The 23,770-nt window shown below is 41.6% G+C and overlaps 1 protein-coding gene across 1 annotated transcript in view; it reads right to left on the reverse strand.

The window, feature by feature from the left end:
• The window catches only part of RYR3 (ryanodine receptor 3), a 504,534-nt gene that overhangs the window by 245,144 nt on the left and 235,620 nt on the right, over positions 1-23,770 (reverse strand). The window contains exons 10-13 of the mRNA XM_045822230.1: positions 19,592-19,663; positions 17,491-17,647; positions 5,133-5,297; positions 1,087-1,208 (exon numbers count right to left, since the gene is read on the reverse strand). Of these exons, the coding sequence (XP_045678186.1) occupies positions 1,087-1,208; positions 5,133-5,297; positions 17,491-17,647; positions 19,592-19,663 (516 nt within the window). The remainder of the gene's footprint in view (positions 1-1,086; positions 1,209-5,132; positions 5,298-17,490; positions 17,648-19,591; positions 19,664-23,770) is intronic.

Raw genomic sequence — 23,770 nt, forward strand, 5'->3', positions numbered from 1 at the left:
AAACTTGAACATGCATCAATATCAACCAGAGGGCCTATTAAAACATGATTTTCTGGGGTACCTGTCCCAGGTGTTTCATTTAGTAAGTCTGGGGTGAAACCTGAGAATGGGTATTTTTAACACGTTCCCAGGTGATACTGCTGGGCCAGTCCATGGACACCCTTTAAAAACCTTCAGGAGATCTCAAAGCAACAAGACAGAAAGGGCCTGAGCCCCAGTAGCCAGCCTCTTCCTTAAAACACTCACCTCCCCTATAATATTACCTTAAAGAGAAATAAAAGTTTATCCTGAACTGTAACAGCAGCTTTGCTTATATCTGTACACACATTTCTTGGATCACATTGTTTCAGCAGGGAGAAAAGTAAAGGAGAAAAGTCTAGCCTTTTGTTTTCTCATTTTACACAAATTCACATGTATAATCTAAACCCTCTTGGCCTTAGAGATATTTTCCCACAAGAGAAGGATGGCCTGAAACAGCACACTGTTGCCAACAGACTCTGTCATGGTAATCGGTGAACACAATCCACGGAGTTCTGTTTTGGCAGCACTGTTAGGGCTGCGGGATTATGATCCAAGCAGGCAGTTCACGTACTTTTCCCATTTAAGTCCCAGTCATAGCTGGGTAACTCAAGGTTTCCAATGCAAATTTGCTTGGATGCAAACCATAATGATGATTCTGAATGCTGTAGAAATCCTGTCTAAATAGCAGAGGACGAGTGGATCTGCGTCCTTTCTCTCCTCTCCTCTTCACATACTAATACAAAAGGGACTCAGAGCATGGCAGCTCTTTCACTTAATTTTCCTGAGATGACCTTGGATCTTCATGACACCAACCTGAGTAACCAGTGGGACTGGGACATCTGTGGGCAAAGAGAGAGGCTGGTAGGAGGTCACCTATGTGGGAAATATATTTCAGCCTTAAGCTCTCTTTGGTAAACCTTTTTGCTAGTGTTTCCTGAAAACACTTGCAGTAGTAAAAGAAGGTGGGCAGACGAGACTGGAAGGCTGTAGAACAGAGAGAGAGAGAGACAGACAGACAGACAGAGAGAGAGACAGAGAGAGAGAAAGGTAAGGCACTCAACTCACCTTACGAACTGGCTGAATAAGGCTGTTGTGTTGCGGATGATGCGGGCCGCCTGGGATTCCTCACGCTGGCATCTCTGCAGTGTTAACCCATCATCCATGTGGCCTTCCTGGTGGAGTATGACCTACAGAGCGAAGCCACCGGGGCCAGGTTACACAGACTCCACAGCTGGGCGCTCAACATTTCTTGCAGGGTTTCCCTCTACCCTTGTACTCTTTCTCCCCAGCCAAGTTCCCTTGGGTCCATTTTGAAAATGGGACATTAACAAAGTTATTTTGCCCATACACCCTCGTACTGACATATGAATCATTCCTGAGACACGATGCTTTGAGGAAAATAAAATTTTATGTGCCACCGTGGTATGAATTACAATAAATTCCTTGGGCCTAGGTGGCCAATTTGAAAGGGTGAAAACACACTTTATAATAGATTTTTCTCTTATAGTGAACACAAAGCTTACTCTTGGCCATGGAAAAAGTTCTTTTGTTAGACACTTTTCCTGCAGAGGTAAATTGAGTAAAAAGAAAGACACATTAAAGCAAAACCCTCCGCTGGGGTCAGGCGTGGATTTCTCTGCTCAGGATAGCTACACTGGGTTAGCTCACTGCAGAACTGAGGAAGCAGCACAGGAGGGCAGGGCGCTTCTCAGCGAGGCTAGAGAGAAGGCTTGAAAGCATAGGCCCCAGTATCAGCAACTTGAGTTCTAACCCTTCTGTGCACTTCCCAGCTGTGTGACCTTAGGCAAGTTACTTAACCTCTCTCTGCTTCAACTTTACCATCTGCAAATAGACTTATCTTGAAGGGTTGTTTGGAAGACTAGATGGTTTACAAGTAAATCATTTAGCATGTTTCCTAGGATATGGGGTACTCAATGAATGTTTGTTACAAGGGGCAGCATGTTACTGATCTCAGATCTAGAAGCTAAGCATACCGTTCATCACCATGATACAATTTTTGGCGGGGCTAGTGGCTTTTGGCATGGAAGTCAGTAGTTTTCTGCTTAAAAGGGTCAAGTATGTGCAGATATTCACTGGGGTGGTTTGACTGTAGTTCAAATCAGGGTCAATCTTGATTCAGGTTTCTGGCATGGTCTCCTGATGGGAGACCATCTGTAGGTCCCGAGTGACTGGAGGTGGTGGTGGTGGTCTGTCAGTCTGTATGTCAAGTAAGTCGAACACAAGGCTTTAGAAAATATCTTTAGAATAAGGATTTTTGGTCTTTCTTTCTTTGGTGTCATTCTTAGCACAAAGAAACAATTTATTTTCCTTTCCATGTTAAAATCTTTTTTTTTATTAGTTTTCTTCTGAAGATATGTCCTGATATACTGAATATACATAGGAGTAGAATGCTGGTATGCAAAAGTTTATGTTCATTTTTGAGAACAGACTTTGCAACCCATCTACACATTATAGTTTAAGTGCCAGCAAAGGATGCTGTTACCATTGGAGTCACCATTTCAAAACATGACTTTGCCAGAACTTCGCAGCACTTCCCAGCAACTGGTTAGTGATATATCTTTCTTTCTTTCTTTCTCTTTCTCTCTCTCCCTTCCTCCCTTCCCTTCCCTTCCCTTCCCTTCCCTCTCTCTCCTTCCTTCCTTTTCTCTCTCTCTCCTTCCTTCCTTTCCCTCCTTTTCTTCCTTTTCTGTTGTTCAAATACAATTGTCTCCATTTCCCCCCCCACTACTTCCCCCACTCCACACATCCCCATGTCCAACCCTCGATCCTTCCCCCCTTTGGCTTTGTCCATGTGTCCTTTATACATGAAGTATTGCCAGTAGGTTCACCTTGCCCTCACTTCCAGCTTTCTGGTCCCTAAAGACTAAAATCCTTAGGCTTTGATTGTTCACATAACACATTCAAACTGACCAGCCCAATAAGAAAGGGAGAAGCGGGGAAATGCAGCTGTTAGAATACTGGTTTTTTTTTGTGCCTCACTGATGTCTGCAGCCCAGTTCCTAAGGTCCTTTTTATCTTGGAGGAATCCCATGGCCCAATAGCAGAGAGCACAAGTCTGAGATACAAATGGGAAAGAGGGTACTTTCTTTAAGGTGAGTTATGGTTCATTAGGTTTCTCATGGTGTCTGTTCTCCATTGGTCTTCCTAGGTTCCTGTTTTGTTTGTTTCATGAAACACAGATTTGGACATCCTTTGTATTTTTAGAGGGGAGCTCAACCTGCTTCTCAGGAAATGGAGAAGGACAACACTGTCAAGGGCTGAGCATTACAACACCATTGAGAGCTAGTTTCAGAAAGCACCCTCCAAATTCACATGCATGTTTCAGCAGTTAAGTGGACCTAGGGATTATGGCTCTGGAATAGAAAGACAGGGACAGGCACAATAATTCAACTCCACAAACTGGGATCTCTCCTGGTTGACAGGGTCCTCTGAGTGTGTCCATCCCCACCAGAGTTACAGCCAAGATGCACAAATTCCACTCTCCTTAAATGTCATTATTACCTTAGTAGGTATGAAAAATTGTGGAGGCTCTAGATGGTATTATCATACTCTCTAGACAGGATTTAATTTTCTTCTGTTAGGCTGGTAGGGTAGATGATGCATTTTTGGCATTGATTTTCAATCTGCCTGCTATTTCTAGGGCATAGTCCTTATTCCTGGGCAGAGTCCTTTTGGGATTTAACTGAAAGCACTGTATTTTCAAAGATCATTCCAAGTTAAGGGACCTTAAACCCCAGGCTCTGTCTCCCCAGTACTGTCCTACTGTCCACATCTCTGCTTTCCTCTTGTCCCTCATGGTGCCACTCACTGTTTGCTACCTTAGCTTCACATCCCATCCATGGTCAGCTTAAGATCCTAGAGGAAACTGCAGATAGAAATTCAGTTCATGTTCCTATAGTTCCCTCCATTCCGGAATCTTGGCCCCTCAAGTCACAGAAACCTTGGCTGACCTGATTGCTGCTCTGTCTCTCCAGCTCAGTGAAGCTAGCACATGATGCCACTACTTGGTGCTGCAACTCAGCAAGCACATGGAGGCAGAAGTGGTGACAAAGGTGGGGTACATCTTAGTGCACTTATTTTCTATTATGGAGCTTTAGCACTCATGGCCCGGGTTCTCTGGTAATTGAAACCTTCAAATGGTTCATTCGATTTTCTTGTGTTTTATCCAGCCTTTACAACTACTTGCAGAGGATGGGCTGGGCTCATACAAGCTATTCAGTGTGGCATCTTATTTATTCTATTCTATTCTCTATTTCTTCTTCATGATTTTATTTCCCTTTTATGGATATTTTCCTGGTATGTTTTGCTTTACACAAAAGTAAGCTATTACCTTATGGTCTGCTCCCAACCTCCTTTCTTACAAGCACCGTCATTTGGGAAACTTTTCATCATCTCCACGTGAGGCTGAACTACACTGTACAACACCGCCTAGAACTTTACCTGGGACTCCTTGACATGCAAACCTGTGTTTTGTGGGGGTTTTCCAAGAAAAAAAAAAGGATCATGCCTTTGGCATCTATTTTCTGGTTCCCATCAAGAGAAACAGCTTTATGACAACTGACTTTCCAGTAAAAAGGTGCTGTGTGTCTCCAAGCCAGTCTTCCATTATAACAGGCTGTGATGGACCACTCGACTCTAGAAACATCCTCTGTGGAGGCAGCATCATTCTACAATATCTCTTTTTTCTGCATGTTGGCTCCTGTGGGCTTTTTACCATGGGATCTGCTTTTTCTCTGTAGGGATTCTATTTCATCTCTCTATTATGAAAACTGCACAGTAACTCAATTATCCACTTAAATGGAGGGAGCAATGATGTGGTTAATCCCCGAATAGGATACCACCAAAAGCATTTTGTGCAGGTTTTAAGTTCCATTGAACAAATTCTACCGCCTCCTCACATATTTGCCATCTACTTAACTATTTTTTTGCACTGAATATGAGGTCGAAGTAATGAAATTCGGCTGGACGATCTGTTGCAGAACAGTAACTAAACACACATCACACCCACCCAGTTCTCACAACTGCTTCTCCTGCCCAGTTGCTTCTGTCTTGGTGTGACACAATTCTGGACAGCTTTTCCGACCTCTCACCTTTCTTTTCAGAGGTCCAAGGCGGGATGTCTTGGCATCTTGTGCTTTGTAGGTCACCCACAGACCACTGGCTACATGCTGGACAAAGCACACAGAATCTCCGTACTTGATTTCTGGAACTCCCATGCCTTCTATATCTCTTTTGTGACTGGAATCCAGTTTCTCCTTGATTTCCTATTTCACCGAAAATGAAAAGACACAAACATAGGCAAGTCTGATTAAACTGAAATGTAATATATAAAACAAGTCACTCATGATGAATTTGTAAGCCAGGGGACTGATTAACAAAATAATCATGATGTGTTTGTCCAAGCTAGGATTTCAGAAAGGCTGTTAATGATAAAATCAATAGATTTCTGGCTACTTTAGTGATTATTAATTTATGTCCATGGGAAAAGGAGACAGCTGGTAGGTCTCTCATTGGTTCTGATTTTATATAATTCTCCATTATATTTTCTAAATATACTCATCCTGACTTCCCCTAATAATTAACTCGTCATTTGTCAATTAACTTATTTTCAGTAAGTTTTGTACTTTCCATAATTTTAGTGGCTATCTTACATAAATTCCTTAGGGACTTTAAATACGTTTTCAAAACTATCTTTTATAGAAATCAGCAGAGAAAGCAGGCTCCTAGAGCAGGTTGGCAGCTGCTGGGCTAACGCATAATTGTTATGTCCCTCTCTTATGGCCTCCTCGGTTGTGTGTTGCAGCCACAGGCTTTGTACTTCCATTGACTTTCTTTCACTAAACTTATTATCCAGAGTGAAAAAACAGTGTCACTTGTACTAGGTGTACCCTCGGTGACAACCTGAGGTGCCTGCCACAGAATGCTTCAGGAAGTGGACCTGTGCCTGGTACCTCTGACCGTCGTCATCACTCAGGGCCTGCACAATTCTACTCTACTTCCATTGCTTCTCTGCTCCTGTATTAAACTGCTCATTTGTAAAAGCCATGAGCTAGGCAGCATTTTTTTTACAGAATAAAAAAAAGTAGTGTGCTATTCCTTTTGCTTGTGGCAACTCTACTCCCACTCTTAATGATAGAGCAAGAGCAGCATGTGTGCTGAGCTCTACCCTGGGCAAGGCAGGGCTCTAACTTGTTTACACACATTAACTCTTCATAGCAACCTCTGGTGCAGCTGCAAATACTATCCCATTTTTTACAGAGGGGAAAATGAAGGTACATAAGTTGTCCGAGGTCACTTGATAAAAAGCTAAAGAGCCGAGATTTAAACCAGAAGTCCAGCTCCAGAGACTGTGCTCTTTCAGACTGCTCTAAACTCGCACGGACCCTTCCGCCCATGCTCAGGTGTCACCTTCAGAGTGAGTCTTTCCACCTACATTTCCCCAACACAGTCTCATTCCTCTACTGAGCAATTAGCGACTCTAACTGTGAATGTGCTTGTGGACATGACACTTTCCATTTGCAAAGCCATGAAAGAATCTAGGGAATGGGCCAGATTTAAGTTAATTTTAGATTTCTAGTCCAGAGAATGCAGCACCTATCAATTACTTAATAAGTGCATATTAAAGGAATAAATATATATGTATATATATGAGTATTTTTCATTTCAAATATGTTTTCATTTCAGCTCTTATTTCTTTTCCTTCAAACCTTCATAGGAGTAAAACTAGTTATTTTGCACATATTTATAGGATCACTTTAAGCAATGAAACAAGAAACACTTGACAAGAAATTTTTACTTTTAATGTATGTTGAAATATTGGTGGGTTGTTAAATATGACTTCTTCCTCAAAATGAACATTTCCAAAGGGACTTATTTCTGATTTTATTTTAAGAAGTCAATGGGAAAATAAAATTTGACATACTAGGATTTCTTTACAGGCAATTGGTCAAGAGTGCATTTATTCTATAAAACAATAAATACTTGGTTTTCACTTCAGAAATATCCATAATTCTGTAGGCACTTAGGCCGGTAACAGACTTAAATATGTCAAAGTTTTCATCTCCAGCCTGTTCTGTAACCACAGGCGGTGCAGCAAAATAAAAATAACATGATAGATAAATGTAAATAATTATACTGAACACAAAGAGCTCACAGTTAAAATATTGTATGCTTCCAAACTATCAATAATCACAGTCATTTAATTTGTTTTTTCACTTTTCACTTGTATAAATATGACTTTGCCAAAGGAAAAAAATTGTAGGATTTATTTTTCTAGAGTCTCTGAAATAAATGGATCATTTTGTTGGAAACTGCCCTGTCTGGTATCAGAAGCTGTAACCCCCCCCCCCCCAAGGCTAAGCCTGAGGGAATGACCTTGGACCATATGCTACCAAGGAGACAAAAGCTTATCTCCCTGGCAGGAGTGCCCCCAATGCTTGGTTGGTTAGCCAATGACGGGTAAGATTCCCCAAGGGGGGAATGAACTAAGACAGGCATGATCATGTGGGAGGCCCCCAAGGAAGGACTTTGAGGGGTACGGCAAAAGGGGGTGATGGACCCTTGCCCCTGGCTTTGAAAAAGCCTGAGTCCTCATTGTCTGTGAGAAAATCCCCTAATCTCTTGGCTGCCTTACTTCCCTTGCTCCACCTAAGCCTGAAACAATGACAGAGGGTGGTGCAGCCCTGTGCTGGAAAGGGCGGGTTCCTGGGATGATCAGGCCTAAGAAAGAATATGTAAAATCCTGTGAAACCTGCTTTTGTTTAGAATGCTCTCAATTAAATGATAAGGGTCCAACGAAGAAGTAAGCTTGTTCATTAAAGTTTTTTTACAGCTTTTTAGCTATCTGACCCTGACTCAAAATAGGCCCTCAGAGTTCCTTGTTATTTGATCCTTACTTCCTGGTAATGAGTAATGAGCTTTACCTGAATTCCTGTGTAAACGAACCCAATAAAAGCCGTTGAGGAAAAGGCTCTTGGTCCTTCTCCTGTGAGAGATCGGCCACCTTTCCTCCCCAAGCAGATCATGTCTTGGTAGACTTATTCTCATCCATGGTGGATGGGGGGCTCTGCAGACAAAGCTCCCCCACATAATTTTGTTTATAGAATGGAGTGTCTCTCTGTGTCTTCACTGTTATAAAATAGCATCACCTCTCAAAATTCTATGACAGTCACTATAATGGCTGCTTCTAATTTAAAATAGGAGCATCAACAACAAAATCTAAAACATAGAGACAAACTAACACTAAAGACAACTTAACCCAAACCTAAGCAACAATGATGATATGTAGTTAAGGAAGTGAGACAGGTCCACAATAGAGACAAGCCTGGCTTTGCTGATGGCAGGTTGGTGATCTCCCTCTGACTTGAGCATGAACCAATGCTCCCTTCTCCATTTCCACTTAAATATGGCCCCAGACATACCCACCCTACTCCTGGAAATGGAACCTTCCCAAAGGATAGAGCTAATCCAATCACCCCTTTTTCCATAACTCTCAAGTTCCTACAGAACACAGTTTTCATTTCTAACTTCGTATATACCATATGCTTTATTCAAATTGGACTATATTGTTTTGATATATCAAGTGTCCCTTCCTCTGGGTGTTTACTGACATGATACTTTCTTCTTGGAACTGCCCCACCTCATCTTTGCACATTTACATCTTATCCATCAAGCCTTTCCCAGGTCCCCTCTGGATTTTCTCTGATCTTATCAAACTTGGCTTCACCTCCTTCAAGGCTCTTCACCATCTTCTGCAATATGAGCCCTGTGCTGGTCCACTTCTTGTCCCTTACTGGGCTGAAAACTCTCCAAGAGCAAGACTGGGATTTGCTTGTCTTTGTATTCCACATAATACTCTCCTTAAAATAGGTTGCAAATAATGTTTTTGTTTTCTTGGTCTGTGGGCATCAATTTGTCTGTTTATCTGCACAACCTTTCCTTGTTAGATAATGAGCTGATTCCAAGAAGGAACAGGTTATTTGTCCTAATATGTGTGGAAAGGTATTGTAACCATTATTCCTATTTTCACTGAGAGTTTACTAAGGAAATGCTGGTGACCACATCATGATTATCACGTAAATACTTGGTTCAAGGTGATTAAATTGCTGCTCTTCAGATTGACTTAAGCTTTTTAGGACAAGGAAGGGAACTGGAATGAGTGTCTAGTGCCTACTTTGAGTGACTTTTTTTGCTAAGTCCCTCACAATGACATCATCATGTGAATTTACTAAAGACCCACAAAATGATATATGTGTTGTACATGACACTTTAAGAACACTCTCCAAACCTTTCAATAGCTCTACTGTTTTTATTTCTTCTACTTTATTAATGATAAAACCAAGAATTGCAGAGTTTGAGCATTTTCTCATAAGTAATGAACCATAATCCTAAATTAAGTATACATCCAAGCCCATTTGTCAGTTGAACATAATTTTGTAATGGTTACTATTATCATAGTTACATATCAATTGTGTTAATGTCTTAGTTGTTTGAAGGCTATGATAAAGAAGTTGAAAATCTATGCTATTACTTTATGGAAGATGACTCTGGCTTTTTTAAAAGATCCTCACCCAAGTATATGTTTATTGAATTTTAGGGAGAGATAAGTGGGAAGGGGAGAGAAAGAGAAACATTGATTTGTTTCCTTTCATACATGCCCCAACCAGATTGAACTCACAGCCTAGATATGTACCCTAATCAGGGATTGAACCCTGAAACCTTTTGGTATATGAAATGATGCTCCAACCAACCACCTGGCCAGGTTAGTCCTGGGTTTGCATCAACTTTAGGAGTTGTACATAAAAATTCCCAATGACAATAAGGTGATGTGGTTTATGTTCAAGGAAAAATAGGAGTTTGGAAGAAAGAGCAACTCACACTGTCTGGGCAGTTAGGGATGATTCTATTCAAGATTGACACTTGATGTGAGCTCAGCCAGGAGAGTGAGGAAAAGAGGGGAATGTGGAAGGGGATGGCATTCTAGGAGATGGAGAGTCACATAGTGAGGGAAGGAGAGCGTGGAAGCCCTGAAAGGGACCTGAACAGGACTAAACTTTATCCTACAGGTTCATGTTTTTCAATGTTGACAAACTCTCTGTAGGAAAAAAGGACTTGGACAAGTGAGGTTTCTTTTATGAGTCAAAGGGAACATTAGGATAATATAATATGGAGTCTATGGTTCTACAGTAAAAAACAAGCAACAACAGAAAAACCAAAACAACCTGTTGAGTTCCGTTGAGCACAGCATTAAATTTTCTCTTCATAGAATTATTGTTTGGAACACCTCTTTGGAAAAGCCGGTGTGGGTAATAAAATCTACTGAAAATTTTCAGCAGGGGGATAACACAAGGATTACATCTTAGAATAATTGTTCCAGCAGCAGTGTGAATGATGGATTAAAAAGAAACAAGGCTATAGACAAGCAAGTTGTCAGCTATGGCATTAGCATATAATGTGATATCTTGAACAGAGCAAGATCCTAATCTTGTTTAATCAATCCTAATCAATCCTAATTCATGTGTATTAATCAGAGTTAAATTTGTTGTTATTTGACACAATTAAACCATCTGTGTCCAAAAAGGATAGCAAAGCTCTTTTCTGACAGACTGTAAGCATGTTTCAGAAGAAAGGTAGATATGGGAAGGTGGGTCCCATTTGTGGATGCTGGAGTAAGCCATTGAGAAAGTCCTGGTTAGCTCACTCCTTCCTAGGTGTCTCTGGAGGAACCTGAGAAATCACCTTTGGGTTCATTTCCCCACCAATTCAGTCCCCTTCTGAATTTCTGACCCTGAATATGAAGTCTTAAAATGGCCTTAAAAGGACACTGCTGAAGTCTGGCTGGCTGCAAAGCCCCTGCTGGGCAGCTGACAAGGAAGGGCCACCACCATTTACAGCATGCGAGGGGGTGGCTTTGTCTGCCTCATTAGGCAAGGTGTACCACCTGAGTGGAAGGCACCATATTGGGCTCTTTCCTCCATCCTTGCCAATTAATCCCTACTGTCACCTTTAGGACAAGGAAAAAAACTCCCAGGTCATTTTCCCAGTCTCCTCAAATTCTCACAACAACACTTCTGGACATAGCTCTTCACCCCCATTTTTTTTTTTTTAACAAGAAAGGGCATTACTGCTGAGCAGCAAATGGCAGAGTGAAAATTCAAACCCAGGTTTCTCCTACTTTAAAGCCCATGGTTTTCCTTGACTGCTTATTTGGTCCACTTTAAGCAATAACAACTTGGGAAAGCATCAATTCAAGTTTTAAAAATTCTTTGTAGACTTATTTAAACTAAAACTTCAGGAAATGGTACACTCTGTAGATGTTTGAATCCTAAGGTAAATTTTCTCCTCCCTGCTCCCTCCTTTGTTCCATACCCTGGCTTTCTCCCACTGATAACCTGGTGAGGAAATGGAGTGTGCCAGGAGCCTGGCACAAAGGGCACTACTTCAGCACAATCTTGTCTGAGAGGGGTGCACCATGAGCCTGGCTGCCATCTGGCTGTGGGCCACTGAGGTAAAGGGCTCACGAGGATCCAGTCTGCAGGGATGCTTTGCACCCCCAGCAGAGAGTGGTGGGCAGTTTTCAAAAGGCAGGGAGGGGAGTCACATTTGGCCAAGAACACAGCGCTTAGTACATAGTAGATATTTGATAAATGTTGACTAAGTAGAATTTCATGTTTTTATACACTGAGGAGAAATTTCCTTTAATGGGGAACAGTTACAGCTGTATGCCCTTATGCAATAAAACAGGCAAAATTTGAGATTCTATCTCAATCATTTACTCAAGATCTGTGGCAGAATCTTTAAGTATAGCCATAAAATAAATGGCTAGATGTCATAAGACTTGCTTGAATATTAATTTACCCTTCTCTAAAACGAATTCAGTGCTGTAAACTGATGCTGAGACATGACATCTAATAGACAGTATTGCCATGCCAGAGTAAATAGCAAATCACATTATCTGACAATCCTTGGGGAATGGCCTTGCAATGTCAAGACCATGGGAAGATGATGTGAAATCAAATTCATAGAAATGTGACTTAGATGTTCAAAATATGAATCCCTCTCCTTGAATGTTTACAGGAAGAGTGTTATGACCTCAAAATAATTACACCATGATGACAGAGTACTTCCATGAAGATGACAGGGATTAAAGTAAAATGGATTTCACTCTGCATTTTAATATGTAATCACATGTGTGTATCTCTTCAGCAAGCAATTTTCAAACATACTACATGCTACACTCTGTGCTGGGTGCTGAGGTTCGAATGAAGGGAAAGGCAAGCATAGTCCTTGCCGTCCAGGGCTCCTGGCCAAGCTGGTGATGGCTGTAGCAGAACCATGAACAGGGCCTACTGAAGAACAATAGAAGAGCTTTCCTCCTGTATGAGGCACTTGACACTCATATGGAAGGGTGAGTTCCCTAATAAAGGTGTATGGAGAGGTAAAAGGAATTTTCGGTATAGGTTTAGTGGTGAGAAAAAAACAGCATGTTTGAAGACGGCCAATATTTAGTATGCTAGAACTCAAGACAGTGTGAGAGTGGCAATGGATATGATGGAAAGGCTGGCAAGGGTCACATCTTAATGTTTATGACAGACTATAATGAGGTGAACTCAATGAAGATCAAGGTCTCACAGAGAGTAGATGAAGGTCAAGGCCAGATCTAGGTGACCTGGAGACCATGCTCTGTCTTCTACCACACCTCTTCCAGATTACAGGAATAATGTGTGATGCTGCCGTTTTGAGGCACCAATGCATCCCAGACCTCTGGTCTGATTTGGATCATCCTGCTGATGGACAGGGGAAATCACTTTGACTAGAATCACACTTTGCTGATTATTCTACACCGTTTCACACAGCTTGCTCAAAGACCTCAGTTCCATTCCATCTGAGCCAGACCACGCCAATGACTGTAGTAGCTGCTTGGCCTTTCCGTTGAGGCTCAGTCACCCCCCTGTTCAAGATTCACAGGGGCACCTGTCATATTCCTTGTACGGGCAGCTTGCTAAGGATGTTAACACACACTTGCAGCCGTTCCAAGGCCCCCGATTTAGTAGTCATAGCTGTCACAGGCTAACGCAATCTGACAGGCAACAGGGAGTGGGAAGCCCATCATTGTCAAATGACTCCCAGCCCAGCTAACCTAGAGTCCTCCCTGAACACATGAGCCCAAACAGTGCTCCCCTAGTAGTCTCTTTTATGCCTTCTAGATTCTCTAGCATACAGAGAGGATCAGAAAAATACCCCGCCCTACCCCATTAACAAAGGCAAGAATGCACACTATCTCTTCCTCTCTGCCTGTCCATGGAGTGCCCCCAACCCCTGTGCCACCACCCAGAACCTGAAGCACTATCTCATTATCTGCTATCTGCTCTATCATGTAACACCTGGAACAGGCAAGAATTGGCAAGATGGCTCAATGCCCTCACACCATTGAAAAATAGAGCCACGTCTTGGCTAGTGGCTTGGTGGGTTGAGTGCCGGCCTATGAATCGAACAGTCACCAGCTCAATTCCCAGTCAAGGCACATGCCTGGGTTGTAGGTCAGGTTCCCAGTAGGGGGCATGTAAGAGGCAACCACACATTGATGTTTCTCTCCCTCTCTTTCTCTCTCCCTTCGCCTCTCTCTAAAAAGAAATAAATTAAAAATTTTTTGAAAGCCACAGTTTCTTTCTTATGGGGACCATCACTATTCCCCAGTGAGCAGAAGCACTCTGGAGAGCCCACTTTCAGAGGAGAGCCTGCACCATGTGATGTAAGAACACATTTACTTAAGAGGAAGCTAGAGACCCAGAGAAATCAAGGCATCTTTAGTACTCTTCCCCAAGAGCTCTTTGGACACTGCCTGGCAGAACTGTGTGCTCCCCACACATTCTCTGTTTTTGTGGAGCTTCACAGTTCAGATGCCAAGTGCTCAGCTCCCACAAGTGCCAAGGAAGGCCCAGTCTTTGGTGGGCACATAGCCCTATCTTGACCTGCCACAGAGCCTGGGCCATTTTAATTTCAGTTCCTTTCAAATTGGAATGAAGGTAGCTAGGCTGAATACTGCTGCACTGAGAGTTATTTAAAATCTCTAAGATAGGAGCTTCAATACAACACAACTACACTGCCAAGTGCATGGGACAATGTGACTCCTGGGTGACTTTTTTACACCCACCTCTGCTATATTGGCAGCCCCATGACACCTCAATGACATTCAGCTATCAGCTGTTCCTCTCTATGTGTATGGAAACAGAGGGACTTGGGACAGCAGGCAATGAGTCTTTTGAGGGTAAAGTGTGCCCACAGGACAGAAATGGTGCCAAAAGGAGGGAGCATTATGAGGACTGTCTCTAGTGCTCTGAGCTTTTCTGGACTCCCCCAGAGACCCAGGCACAGCACTGAGCCATGCTCCATAGGCTGAGCCAAGAAAGGAGTGGAAAGAAAGAGTCCCCTTGGAGCAGGAGCTTGCCAGCTTCCTGGAAGGCCACTGGATTCATCTGGTGTCATAAAAGGAGCTTCTTTCTGAAATGGTAAAGGCCTCATTGTCAGCACCTCTAGAGTGGGCTAAGGAAACTGGGGTAGAGCGTTCAAACAAGAAAAAAGCCAAGCTGCCATTCTTAGAAAGGTATTTACCTGGGCATCAGCCATGCTGAGTCATTTCTTGTTTTCCATCTGCCACCCTTCTTATTCACTCTCATCCCTGACACCCATGTCCAAATTGTCTCTGAGGGAGGAACGTGATCTTCTTTGCCTCTGCTCTTAGGATTTTTCTAGTTCTTTGTTTCACTGATTCTTATAGCAATTTGCACTGCCCTAAACCACTTCCTGGAGGCCAAAATGTTTTATTACACAGATATAAATTTGACTTTAAAATTCTTATTGTGCTGGGAATCTTAAAAAAAAAAAAGTGAGAGTAGCATGAAAGGGATGTGCTCAGAAAACCAGAATGAAGTCCAGGAACCAACAAGCCATGGAAAGCAAAACAGAAAATGAAGGTGATCTCTGGGGGGAATTTAGGGCAGGAAGCTGACATTTTTTAGTGTTTGAAATATGATAAGGAAAAAGCCTAACTCTGATACAGGGCAATTTTGGGGAGGAAAACCTATTTGCTGTCTAAAAAGACTATAGCACTATAGAAAGGGGTAAAAGGGAGTCTGAACTCACTGCTCACAAAAGCTGCTGAAAGACCACCCTCCTCTGATTCATTAAGAAGCAGAGCTGCCCCATAGAAATCTGGGCTGTCAGCTTCAAGCTGAGTCCTACACAAACAGAACCATCAACAAACCTTTACTGAAATCGTGTTGAGAACATGAATCAGAATCTATTTTGGGAAAAGAGCCATGAAGAATGGAACCAGAGATGAAGCTCCCCAAGGAGATGTTGAGCTGTTTTTTTATGAGGAGCAGACTCCCTGATAACCCTAAAGACATCCATGTGGAGCCTTTCGTATGCTTGGATGATTGTTCCAGGGAAATTGTAAAGCAACAGGGCATCTAATTGTCCATCAGAAGTTAGCTCAGATGAGATTGGGCACGTTAAGGGTGGTATAAGTCGTGGTACCACAAAAATCCTAGTGGAAAACATAGGCAGTAAAATTTCAGACATCCCACATAGCAATATTTTTGCCCATATGTCTCTCTAGGGCAAGGGAAATAAAGGAAGAAACAAACAAATGGGACTACATCAAATTAAAAAGCTTCTGCACAGCTAAAGAAACCAATATCAAAATGAAAAGGGAACCAACCATATGGGAGAACATATTTGCCAGTGATATATTGGACAAGGGTCTAATCTCCAAAATATATAAAGGACTCATATGACTCAATAGCAGGAAGACAAGCAATCCAATTTAAAATGGGCAAAGGACCTGAATAGACACTTCTCCCAGGAGGGTATACAGAGGGCCTACAGACATATGAAAAGATGCTCAACATCACTAGCCATTAGAGAGATGCAAGTTAAAACTGCAATGAGATATGACCTCACACCTGTCAGAATGGTGATCATTAATAAATCAACACACAACAAGTGCTGGTGAGGATGTGGAAAAAAAAAGGGAACCCTGGTGCACTGTTGGTGGAATTGCAGACTTGTGCAGACACTGTAGAAAATAGTATGAAATTTCCTCAAAAAATTAAAAATGAAACTGCCTTTTGACTTAGAAATTACACTGCTGGGAATATATTCTAAGAATCCCGAAATACCAATTGAAAAGAACTTATGTACCTCTATGTTCAGAGCAGCATTATTTACAATAGCCAAGATTTAGAAACAGTCTAAGATGCCCAACAATATATGAGTAGATTAAAAAAATCTACACATTTGTGAAATACTACACATCAGAAAAAAAGAAGGAACTCCTATCTTTCATGACAGCATGGATGGAACTGGAGACTATTATGCTAAGTGAAATAAGCCAGTCAGTGAAAGACAAATACCCTATAATCTCACTTATAAGAGGAATTTAATGAACATAATAAAGTAATGAGCAAAATAGAGCCAGAGGCATGGAACTGTGGAATAGATTGATAGCTGTAAGAGGGGAGGAGGGAGATGCAGGGACCATTTGAAAGAAGGTGAAGGGATTAATCAAAGAATATATCGAAGGACCCATGGACATAGACAATGGTGCACAGAATGACTATGGAAATCCGGAGAGGACGGGCTGGAGGGGGATGAAGCGGGGTGGGAAATGGGGACAACTGTAATAGCATAAACAATAAAAAAGTTAGCTCAGCCTGCAATTCTGACCATCCAATGAGATGCAGCTCTGAGTTGTGAGGAGTCAAAACTTGGCTGAATATTGAAGATAGAGGTTAAAAAACAGTTGTCTAAATACATATCAAATGACAAAGCTGCACATTTGGGGTTAATCTAACAAACACAAGATCTACTCTTAATGAGGTGGGGGACAAATAGGTAAGAGCTAAGAGATCTGGAGAGAAGAGATGCCTTGGGAAAAGGATGAGGAAGATACTAGTAACTCTGTATAACAGAAAAAATGGTGAGAAGATGTCATGTCCAGAAATATGCCTTCTCTAAATCTTTCTGAAAGAAACCATTTCCTTGACTCAAACAAAGGTACCACTGAAATTATACCTCCATGTTACCATTGCTTTATAGGAATGAAACATGTGACTTAAAAGTATTAGAAATTCTTAGAATAAGTACTAAACATCAATAATTTCCATTAGCCTCTGAGCAACAATGTACATTTCTGTGATCCTTTTGTTTTCTCAGGTTCTTCACTCTCCTTTAAAATCTCTCTCTCCTAAGATGTCAACTTTCATCTAAGGTACACATTCCTCTATGAAATCACTTCAAGAGATACCAGGAGGAAGTGAGTATCATAGGTTTAACTTCCAATTGCATCTTCTTTCAGCCTACTTTCCTCTCAGTCATAGGTCTACCTGAGGATTTCAGAGTTTTTGCTTTAAGAACAAGGTCAAAGTCCACTTCATCAGACCTTACCTTTGATGCCCTGAAGGAGAAGGCTGTAGCCTTGGTGTCTGACTTTCCCCGGTCTTGCAGTATTAGGCCTTGGTCCTCTGTCAAGGCCAGGTAGTGGCCTGTGGTGAGATGCCGCAGTCGGAAAGCCTGGCCCCATCTGATGTTACTGCCACTCCAGCTGGGCAGATGAGACATATGAGAAATTACACTTACACAAAAATAAGTACTTTTCAATATTTATTCTGTGCTTCCATACACACGCTAGCAGACTTACATGGTGTCCACAGTTCATCCTCTAAGGGACCAAGCACCAACCCTCTGGTTTGCTCTAGGATTTCCTGTCTGCCTAAAATTAAGCATGGTGCTCTCTTGTGATTGCCCTTCAGAACACCAATAAGAAACATGATCGTGGGGGCAGGGCAACAGTCTACTTTCACTGGAAGGTCCAAACTTCCCATTTTTCCTTCACTCGACTGAAGTATCTTAATGCAAAAACAAAAACAGAAAAAAGAATAGGAAGGTTGCCTTTTTAAGGGAAACTTGTTTCTGGGAAAGCCAAGCCTTTCCAAATGTGCCACCTGAACTCAAACACCTTTCCACCACAAAAATCTAATCTTCAAGAGACAGAGCAAAAATGTTTGTGCAGCTTACACTTGCCAGAGAGAGGGAGATAATAAATAAGCCTAATAAATAAATTAATATTGTGGTATATTAAAAGGCAATAAATTCTATGGGTGAAAAGTAAAACAGGATGAGATATTTTCAATAAGATAAGAAAGATCCCATATCGAATACCAAGTTTTTTATGGTCCTACATCAAAAGCTTGGCATTCGACAAAAGTTACAGTAAGTGCCAGGGAGAAATTATCCACTGAATAATTTATACATTTATCTTTTAAGTTAGAATGGAACATTTAAGAGATACATGCACCAAATTTTTAAAAACTTTTCTTTTTATCCAACTCTTTGGAGCACCAGCAAATCCAAAGTACATTGTTAAAGGCTTAAATTCTTCATGCTTTAAATGCTGGGGAAATAAACAACCATTATTAGAAGTCTACATACATACTTGTTTTGACTTTTTATACAAGTCCATTAAGTAAGAATCACAGGCTGATATCCTGAGAAACAGTATAAAGCTTAACAGGGCTGGAAAGAGAATGTAAAGCCCTGAGCCAGATAACAAGCAGGTGCTCCTTAAAACCACTTTTCCTTAAACCAGCCATCTCCAGAGCTCTCAGTAAAAAGTTGAATGTGTGTATGTGTATGTATAAGAGAAGTCGTAATGCCTGATTGGTAATGGGTTATTTTGAGAGTACTTCATGAGAGAGACTGTTACTTTGAACATGTGTTCAGGGGAAGAATGAGCAGACAGTTAGAGAGAAAGTTAGAGAGGGAAAACCAAGATGGCCACACTTGACCCCCTCTCTTATCCCAAGCAGTTTAGCTGTAGCCTCACTTGCAGTCCCTGTCAACAAACTTAACTGGATCCCCTTTAGTGGTCTGATGTTTAGAGACCATATGTTTTTGCTCAAGCATATAGCTCCAGAGTCTCAGCCTCCTGTTACTTCCATCCAGATGCAGCACTGTTTCTAACAAGTTCTGGTAAATGCCGTTTTTTCACAGCTATGTTTTCAATGATGTTCTTGTCTTCCCTACCTCATGTGATCATGACCACCACTATGTCACTTAGAGATAACTTTCCAATGGAGCCAACAGAGCTACTGAGAAGAAGGAGACTTAATGTGGATTCTAGAGAATCTGTTTAAGAAAACAAATGGAAGAAGAGTGCTGTTGACTTCCAGTGGTCATGACTGAGCTTGCCTTTTGTGACGCAGATGCTGCAAGGGCAGAGGAGCTGCCTGGCTTTATAATCAAAACAGAGGTCCTGGAAATTGTGATTGTTCATGTGTGCGTGTTGTTATTGTTGTCATTGTTCTTCTTCTTTAAAAACAAAGTTACAGAAACTTCAGATTTAGCTGTGGGCCAAGAACTTTTGAGGGTTTGCTGGGTGATATGGAACAAATGAAGTAGTATTTAATTTCTCCTCTCAGAAATTAAGAGAAAGGACTGTACCAGAAAAGGAAGCAATCTTGAGAGCACCACCCTGACCCTCCATTACCTAATCCGAAGGGGTTCCACTCTCCACAGAGATCTGGCTCGTGTCCCAGCTCCCCCAGCTTCATAGAATAATCTCCTGTGAGCAGAGTTGGAGATTAGTTCCTGACACTGATCAGCACCGGATGGGGGACAGCTCCCTGCGGAGGTTCCCACATTGTTTTTCTAAGTCAGCAAAACAAGAGTCAAAGGGAGGGCATACATTCTTTCAAACTGTTGTTTCTGTGTTCTTAGGATATATTCCCAGTGGGATCACTGGGTCAAAAGGCAGTTCTGTATTTAATTTTTTAAGGAAATTCCATACTGTTTTCCACAGTGGCTGCACCCATCTGCATTCCCACCAACAGTGCACAAGGGTCCCCTCAATAAATTTAATAAAAAATAAAGTAGCTTGAAAAAAGGAGTCAGAGAGGCACACTTTGTCAGTCTCTGTTATGAGGAGAAAAAGTGCTAACGATGAGGGAATTGCTTGTCATATACGTATCATGGCCACTCACAAACCATCTATCAGGTGTACAATGAAAAGGATCTCCATTTCCACATCAGGAGTCAAAACAGCCAGTCACATGATCAGACTCAATACCAAATGCTCCAGTTCTTTCAGGTTAAGTGCCTTGATGTTGATGTTTTACAACTTTTAAAATGCATTTGCACTTTGAAAACATATACATAGTATAGTGTGAATTCATTTCTACTGTTCTAGGATGCTCAGAACAAAACTTTATGCTCAGTGACTACAGTGTTCATGATTTTATTACTTCGCTCTTGTCTCCTTTCCTGAAATAAGATAAGCTTTTAATGTGTTTAATAAAATGTTTATTTTGGAATAATTTTAGATTTACAAAAAAGTTGTAAAAACAGTACAGAGGGTTTGTGTATAGTCTCACTTGCTTCCCCCTAATGGTATCATTTGACATGACAATGGTACCATGTCAGAGCTAAGGAACTACCATCGGTACATCATTACCAGCTAAATTCAAGACTTCATCGGGATTTCACCAGTTTCTCCATTATTTTTTTTTCCTGTTCCAGGATGCAATCCAAGACACCACAATGTATTTAGCTGTCACGTTGCCTGTTTCCTCTGATGTGTTATAACTTCTTCGTCTTTTCTTGTTTTCCATGACTTTGGCAGTTTTGAGGAGTGCTGGCCAGGTATTCTGGAGAATGTCCCTCGATGTGGGTTTGCCTGATGCCTATCTGATGATTAGCAAAGCCTGCTTTTAATCTATATAACTGGAGTTGACCTACCTAAATGACAGATTGTGAGGAATTAAATTAACTATTCTAGTTGTCTTTGGCTTACCTGGTATATTAAACCCAGATACTTTTTGAGAATCTCATGATCTTAGGTTAAGACTGATCATTAAGATGCATTTAAATTCACCATAGAGGATTTGTATATAGTACATCAAAATTGAATCACTCAAGTCCCTGTAAAACTTGATCTAGGTTTTTGAGACAATAGGTAATCAATAGAGGTGAAGAGGAAATGTCTAATTATTTTTACCCTAAAATAGTTGTATAATCATGAGACAGTTAAAATATGGGGCCTGGTAGTCAGGCAGACCTAGGTTTGAATCTGTTAGCTGCATGTGGTAGTCAGGCAGACCTAGGTTTGAATCTGTTAGCTGCATGACCTTAATCAAGTCCTTTCAACTCCATGCATCAGTTTTCTCATTGGGAAGGTCTAGTTAGGGGACTTAAGTCACAGAATGGCTGTGAGGGTTTAATGTGTTCTGTTGTAATCAATGTGCCCAAAGATGCTCCCAGATACACAAAATATTATGTATTGTGGATTAATCCAAATTCTGTTTAAACACAGATGTTTATAAACATGCATACAAAAATGCAGTTAATGGTATAGAAATACAATGAAAAATTATATTAACAGTGGTTATTTCTGGGTGGTAGATGACTGAAGGCATTCTAAATCTTTCTCGAATGTACACATTATCAGCAAATATGTACTAAATATTAGGAAAGAAATCTTACATTACTTTATTGCTCTGAAACCCCAGGTGTCTGTGTACCAGGCCTAGAATGGTAATAATACTGCACTAGCCTCCTAGCCACACAAGAAAATGTGCTGAGGTTTTCACTAATGCTTCTCTTTCCTCACTGAGGGCTGGAGGGATCTGTAAGGAGGAGAGGGCAGAGCAGCTCACCCTAGGTTGCACAATTAGAGAACCCTCTCCCTCTGACATCTGAAGAATTCTGGAAGGTTAGTCCTATCCACCTAGGCAATGATGGAAGCTTGTTTCATTTATTCTCTCAAGGTTACAGAAGTTGAAACAACCTGTTCCCATTCTCTAAAACAATTAACTCAAGGAGAGGAGTAGAGTGGGTGGTGAGCTGAGGTGCCTTTGAAAGCTTGGCTGACAGCTTAGCCTTGACTTCAATAGCTTAAGTGACTTACTCCAGAGTGCTTGACAAGCCAGAGGCACAGACAAGGATCAGAGCTCAGAAAGCTAGGTTGATTTTGGGTTTGCACCCTGGGACAGTCAGTCTCTCTATCTAGCCTCACCGCTCTCAGGCTTTAGAGGGAAGAGAAATTACTTTCACCTGAAAGTCAGCCCTATTAAGTGGAATCACTTACATGGGTTTATTTTTTTTAGTGTGTTCTCTATTCCCTATTCCTTTGTGCTGTCCCAGATTCCAGTATTCCTGGCCATCCTGGCCCATTCTGAGAATTTACCTGTTGACATAGGATAGCCATGAGGCTCGCCACTCACCTTACCTAGACAGCAAATAATGCCAAGACATCCTACTTTCACTAAGAGACCAGCTGACACAAAAATTCAGGTTCCAGTATAAGAAAGAGTTACTCACTCACCCCAGTCTCAACCCCTTCACACTTCCTTACTGAGGAATGGATTTAAGCATTCTCATTTTTACCTGTGAATTTCTTTAAAAAATACAATTTAGATCCCGAGGAATCCTCAGCCCAGGGAAGGCCACCTTCACTCTCACCTCAGTGATGGCACACGTGCCTGCTTCAGGTGCCCATTTGGGACCTTTCTATCTGTTTCACCCTCCCCAGCATTTCCTTTCAAATACCTGTGCAGCCTTTCTTTTTAGTCGGGATCTTGTTGAACCACCCGACTAAAGTGCCCACCAAATGGCATGACTCCCCAAGCAGTGACTTTTCTGCACAGGCTTCTCCTAATATGGCTCTATATTTAATGACAGGTGTGTGGTGGTGGGGGGGGGGGCGGGTGGGGGAAGCCATGTACGGGATTAGTGTTTCATTTTCCCCACATTCCTATCCTTAAAAGAAGAATAGGATTGAGAAGAACTAGTGAGTTCTGATGGATTCCATTTTAGGTGTAACTCTGGAAAACTCACCCACAAAACTTCAGTTCTTTATTCACCTGCAAACTTTCCCCTGATACAGCAGAATAAAATAATAAGAGAGATGATACATGGGCAATTGCATAACTCACTGATAAAGAAAAGGGAATGAAAACTGCAAGTGAATAGGACCACAGGATATTATGTAGAACAAGGAATTCTCAATTCTAAGGGAAACCAAGAGTGCCTCACCATTGGACTAGTGCCAGGGAGGTGGTGAGTGAATTGATCAGGCATTTGCCATAGGTCTGTGCTTCATCTGTCCTAGACTCTGCTCTGGTTCCCATGGCACATCTGGTTCCCATGAAGGGATATTGAGAGGACAGAACAAGCAGGAAGAGACTCAGAACAAGAAGGAATACATATTGCCAATGGATGGTTTCTAAAATATACAATAGTATGTTCCAGCTCATTGCTCCTGGGAGTTCTTGTGTACATTGAATAAGGAATGAGCCCTGGATGGGCAGTCTACAGCTCTGGCTTCTAGGTTCCCATCTAAGATCACTCAGTGTGCGTCCTTGGGGTAGGCACCTGCCCTAGATGATTTCTAAGTTGTGTGGATGTGGCCCCATGTTTCTAATAAAGTAAAGGAGACATTTGACAAGGTTCCCTTAGGCATGATGCAAAAACAAAGAATGTTTTACTGCCAGGATATCGGACACAGTGCTGTTCCAAATTCAATCTAAAGTACCCCTCAGTATGAATTTAAGACCTGTATTGATATCTTCCATCTTTGGTTTTAAATTTCTGAAAAACATTCATTGATGGGTCAACTAGAGGAGAAGAAAAAGTACCACTGTCAACAGCACCCTCTAAATGTAGCCCTTGG

This window comes from Phyllostomus hastatus, unplaced genomic scaffold (genome assembly GCF_019186645.2).
Source record: "Phyllostomus hastatus isolate PE091 unplaced genomic scaffold, TTU_PhHast_1.1 phas_scaffold_501, whole genome shotgun sequence".
NCBI lineage: Eukaryota > Metazoa > Chordata > Mammalia > Chiroptera > Phyllostomidae > Phyllostomus > Phyllostomus hastatus.